We start from the raw sequence: 5,430 nt of genomic DNA on the forward strand, positions 1-5,430 counted from the left end.
AAGGTTAAGCTTTAAATGTGACAACAACATTTTAAGGTTATTGAACTATATTCCCCCAAAAAAGACGACTGATTTGATTTTTACGAACGTTTCCCTCACTTTATCACTTCTCATGAGATGCATACTTCAGCTTTGATGATGCAAACGTGTCTCAGTGGCACAATGCTCTGTAGAAAAAGTAATTACGGCTGAATATCGAGCTTAAATTCTCTTTATTTAACGATTTTTTTCAATGCTGTCTAAATTTTGGCTTCAAACTAAGCCCGCAACGATTATTCTCATTGATTTTAATCTGTTAATTTAATTGATTTTGTTATGTTGTTTGTTTAGCCCTGACTGACAGTCCACAACACAAAGATATTTAGATTATTATGAGAAAGGACAAAAAAAAAAAACTTAAAATATTCAGTTAAGAAAAGAAGCTGAAACAAGAGAATTTTATGAAAAACCCAATCGACCAATTAAAATAGTTGGTGATTCATTTTCTGATTGACTAATCATTGTAGCTCTACACTGAATGTCTGGCCTGATTCGTTAAGAGCTAAATTACCAATATTAAGTCATTAATAGAGCAAAACTACCAAATTTCTGCTGGTTCCAGCTTCTCCAACATTGAGATATGCTGCATGTATTTATTCTGCTGCAACTTAAATATCTTTGAGGTTTTTTTGGGACTGTTTTTCACATAAAACAAGAAATCTTAATTTGTATTTTCAAACTACACGCAGTCTTAGAGATAATATATTGAAATAAACTTAAATGGGTGGTGATTCCAGTTTAAAAAAAGACATTTTCAGATAGTTGGAAGCTCTTTATTTGGCACTTGACATGTTAACTACACTCATTGGCCTCGTTATTAGGGACACCTGTGCAATCTAATTCAATCCAATACAACAGCCCTGCTTTAAATTTGGGTGCATTATATTGAATGGAGTTCTTAATATTTTGTCCACTCCATTAACATACACGAGGGGGGCAAAATATTAGGAACACCAGTTAATATAATGCACCTCAGTACGCCACCACCACTTAGTACGAACTTTAAAAAAAAGTAGAATTTAAAGCAGAACCGCTGTATTAGATGTACAGGTGTTCGTAATAATGAGGCCAGTGAGTATAAACTACAGCTTCATGCTATCTAGAAGTTGCCATCAGCTGAATTTTTGTCATAATTTGACTATTTGTTGTTATTTCAAATATCCCAATTATGTTTTTCCTCTGGAGAAGTTCTCCCTCCTTAAAAAAACAAGCTTCAAACTAAACAGTATGAGCAGCTATTAAAAAATGTAAACATGAACAAACTGCAACTGTATGTTTGCGAGTTGTATTTTTTTTTTCTTCACAGCTTTAAAACAGAAGACAGTGAAACCTGACGATCCCTCAAGCATCTGTTTCTGAGAGGAGGGGATCCTTTCATCTCAGACACATCGGGAGTAAAAAGGCACGAACATTATCCAGATTGTCTCGTTATTTAAGGTCATTCAGGTCCAAGTTTTATCATCCTCCATCGATGTCACAGCAGAGAAATACACTGAGGGGTGAAATAGAAGAACTCAATTATTACCAAAAATAGATGTTTAAACTGAATAGAGAAAGAACAGAAACTTTGATTTTTGCTGTAGGTGCACTGTATTAACTTTTATTTAAGTTTCGAGGCTATCAGTAAAGTTTTACATTATGTTTTAATGGAATTTTATTACTTTGATTTTTATGGTAAAACATTTCTGAAAAGCAACACTTCCTGAGGGAACTGTGAAATTTGAGCTGGATCGAACTGAAATACAAAAAAAGTCAAGAGTAACACATCTGAAGAGCCTGTAAAAGCAGAAATAACACTTTATAGAAACACATAGAAAATAATACATTGTGTGCTGAAGAGCTTCAGAGTCAACTCTTCTTAAATGGATCTTATGGCGCTTTTCCACTACACAGTTCCAGCACTACTCGACTCGGTTTTTTTTGGGTTTCTACTAGGGATAGTACCTGGTACCTGGTACTTTTTTAGAACCTGCTCTGGTGAGGTTCCAAGCGAGTCAAGCCGATACTAAATGTGACGTCAACAGACTGCCGGCCACTGATTGGTCAGAAGAGTTGTCGCTGGAAGAGTCATGAGCCGTCCCACACAAGAATCAAACCCAGCATTTTTAAATATCGGCAACAGCGTTAGAGCTATATGGCTCAATTTTCTTGCTTTGTGTTTGACAAAAAGCCACATACAGCAGCAAGTACTCCACTGCCTCCATTGTTTATGTGTTTGTGTCGCATATAAAACGAAGTCATGGCAGTTTCGTGCAGCCGTGCTATGACGACCACGCCCATGTTGAGTAAGTACTAATGGAAAAGATAGTTCCTGGTACCGAGTAGTGCTAGAACTGTATAGTGGAAAAGCGCCATTAATGAAATGAGCCGTCATACCTAATTTTTCATAAAACATCAAATTTAGTTGAAAACCAGGAGTCGCTACTTACCCAAATCAAGATCAATCAAAGATCTTCTTTTTGAGTTTTGACTTCTTTTTCTGGAAATAAACAAAATAATAATGTAAGAAAGTGTGGTTCAGAATCTGGCATAGACAGAGGGGATTCTTACTGTGATGGTGTTGAATATGAAAGTATATGAGGGTTAAAATGACTTTTACTGCAGCTTTAGTAATAATTAGATGGTAAAATCATCACAGTAATAGGCTCATTCATTAAACTCATCAGCTACCATTAAAAACACATTCTGATCACTACATGGCTAGTTTCTTGTACATTTCAAAAGAAGAATAGACCAAAGAAGATGTATCTATTGTGAGTCAAAGTGTGATTTCTTGTGAGCAGAAAACATTTAGGAGTGTAAAACTATGAGCCAATAATCAAACATATTTTTTTCTTCTAGTTGGCGTCTCACCGTTGAAACAGTTGCTGGAGTGTCTACATCTGGAGCCGGTTCTGTCTCCTCCACTTTCTCCTTTAGTCTGTTCTTCTCTGCAAACAGCATCACATGAATATCAGCACACCATGAAGTCATGAATCATTTCAAAAGGAAGAGCTGCACTTCTTTCACAAAATAAAACAAAGACAGCCTGCAGCTTCTGTAGTTAGCTCTTATAAACAATATGGACAGAATTTGGTACAAGATGCACTAAAAACACTGTTTTTCTCTTTTCTCAGTGACAATAAGGATGTTTTACTTGCTTCTGACTACAAATAACACATATTGGTCTAAAATAGCTGTGAACTTGGAATAAATTGGAAAATTCTGTTAAAAAGTCACGAAATGTATAATATTACTTTTTTTCTTTGCAGATACGTCGTGGGCTGGAGTGGTGGGAGTTGAGTTTTCCGTCGTCTCTTCGACTTTACCAGCCTTCCCTTTTTTCTTCTTCTTCCCCTTCTTTGAAAGCGGAGAGGAGACGGCAGCTTCAGGAAGCTCATCATTCTGGTCACTCACAGCACCTCCTTCCTTCTCCTCCTCCTCAGTCACCACGCTGCCCTTCTTCTTCTTCTTCCCTTTCTTCGCCTTTGGAGGTTGGTTTTCTTTTGAGGAATTCTCTTCTTGTTCAGTGTTCATTTTCACCTTTTTCTTCTTCTTCTTTGGTGTGTCGTCTTCCACAGCAGAGTCCGGGTCAGGCGGGGGTCTTTTGGATGCTTTTGGTCTGAAAAAATGTTTAATATTAAATTATTTTCATAACCCTTGAAATAAAATATTCACATTAAGCATCATGTATTATTACTATTGTTTGACCCTGAGGAGAACCAGGGAGCATTTGATATGTGTGGATTTTGTTTTTATCATAACGCCACTATAATGAAGCCTTTTAAACTTTCCTACTTTTCATTTTGCCTTTTTGGTGAACATATATATTTTTTGTGTGTTTTCCTTATTGCACATTCGCAAATCTTACATATATCTTCTATAGGGCCTGATCGATACTGGATTTTCAGGTTCGATGGATGCCAATATTAGTGAAGAAAAAAATTCCAATCTCAATATATTGGTTGATAATCTTATATATACAGAATATATACATAAACACACACTTATAAACATTTTCAATAAAAAATATGTAACAGAGGTATGTACAATTTAAGAATAAACATTTTTATAAAGTGACATCAGTGCAATGAAGCAGTAAACTTCACTTGGAATATTCCTTTTTTACTATGTAAAATCAAAAATATAGTATCACAACATTAGTATGGTATGGATATAATTACTTAACATTCAAGTACCATCATGTTTAGCCAGCTGTGACTTTTGCTTGTTCAAATGACATTAGTAGAAATAGTAGAGCCTAATTAGCCTAATTAGTTGGCTACACCTTTGTTTGATAAAAAAAAAAGTTAATGCACCCATTAGACTGGTCCTTTTTAGTTTTCTTTGTGCATTTTTCCCCCGTACTCAAGTTTGACGGACATTTCTGCTTCTTGTTAAGTGTGATTACAGGAGCAACCTCACTAATTTGGGTGCACAAACTTCTTTCTGTGCTTTCAACTTTCACTTTTGGTTGAGCACAATGTTTTTTTTTACTTAGTGGTAGCTTAATAATCAACATTGCACATCCTCTCATATCCTCTGCAGCTGTAAATAGTATTTTTAGAATGTGTATTGAGAATCTTTAGCACAAAATATCTTTCAGGGTGAATTTATCTTCTCTGTATCTCGTGTGAGCATGCACAGGGAAGTTGTTTAATTTAGGTGTAAATTTGACGTTTTAAAACAAAGATAATGCACTAATGAAATGATAAAACTGCACTGACTTCTTTTTGCCTGAGAGGTCTTTCTTGTGGAGTCTCAACCTCTTCCTCAGGCTGAGTTTCTTCCTGAGACGGTTTTTCTTTTTGGCCGAGGAGAGCTGAGAAGAGTTGCCATCTGCAGGAGAGAAAATATCAGTGAACAGATGATATAGAAAGAGAGAGAGAGAAACCAGTGAAACAATTACTGGTGTCTTCCTTTATAATTAACTACTACTAATGATGACTACCTGTGTCCTCCTGTGTCTTTTCTTTGTCGTCGTCGCCCTCTGCTGGTTTTTCATCAGACGGCAGCTCCTTCTTTCTCTTTTTCTTCTTCTTCTTTTTCTCTTCCACCGTCTCTGCTGGACACTCCTCCTCCTCCTCTTCCTCCGCCACTTCTCCTACAGCCTCCTCTTCTACATCTTTTACCTTCTTTTTCTTCTTGGTCTTAGTTTCAGAAGGTGTGACTGGAGTCTCCTCCTCTTCCACTTCAGCTCTCTCCCTTTTCCTCTTCTTTGCCGCCTTCTTCTCTGATGGAGTGACCTCAGACAAATCCTCTTCCTCCTCTTTCTTCTGATCCTCCACCTCCACTACCTCCTCCACTACTTCCTCCTCCTCCTGTTTCTTTTTATCCTTCTTTTTCTTCTTGCCAGTCTTGGTGGAGAGAGGAGCATCACTGGATGTATCTAGCGCAGATGTGTCTGTGCTG

The 5,430-nt window shown here is 36.8% G+C and overlaps 1 protein-coding gene across 1 annotated transcript; it reads right to left on the reverse strand.

Annotated features, from left to right (window-relative positions):
- Window positions 1–1,442: 1,442 nt before the first annotated feature.
- On the reverse strand, window positions 1,443–4,403 carry LOC133990710 (ABC transporter F family member 4-like). Its single transcript, XM_062429110.1, has 5 exons — window positions 4,387–4,403; window positions 3,276–3,640; window positions 2,893–2,969; window positions 2,469–2,518; window positions 1,443–1,531 (listed from the first exon to the last, which is right to left on the reverse strand). Exons 1-4 carry the CDS (start codon window positions 4,401–4,403, stop codon window positions 2,480–2,482), a joined length of 498 nt encoding a protein of 165 aa, XP_062285094.1. The 3' UTR covers window positions 1,443–1,531; window positions 2,469–2,479.
- Between the last annotated feature and the right edge of the window lie 1,027 nt (window positions 4,404–5,430).

This window comes from Scomber scombrus, chromosome 11, assembly GCF_963691925.1.
Source record: "Scomber scombrus chromosome 11, fScoSco1.1, whole genome shotgun sequence".
NCBI classification, from domain to species: Eukaryota; Metazoa; Chordata; class Actinopteri; order Scombriformes; family Scombridae; genus Scomber; species Scomber scombrus.

Bases quoted from the DNA above. Each gene is read 5' to 3' on its own strand.
- LOC133990710 (XM_062429110.1), bottom strand. The intron at 2,970-3,275 runs GTAATATTATAC...TGCTGTTTGCAG, and splicing joins CGTATCTGCAAAGAAAAAAA to AGAAGAACAGACTAAAGGAG. The intron at 2,519-2,892 runs GTGAGACGCCAA...GTTTATTTCCAG, and splicing joins CTCCAGCAACTGTTTCAACG to AAAAAGAAGTCAAAACTCAA.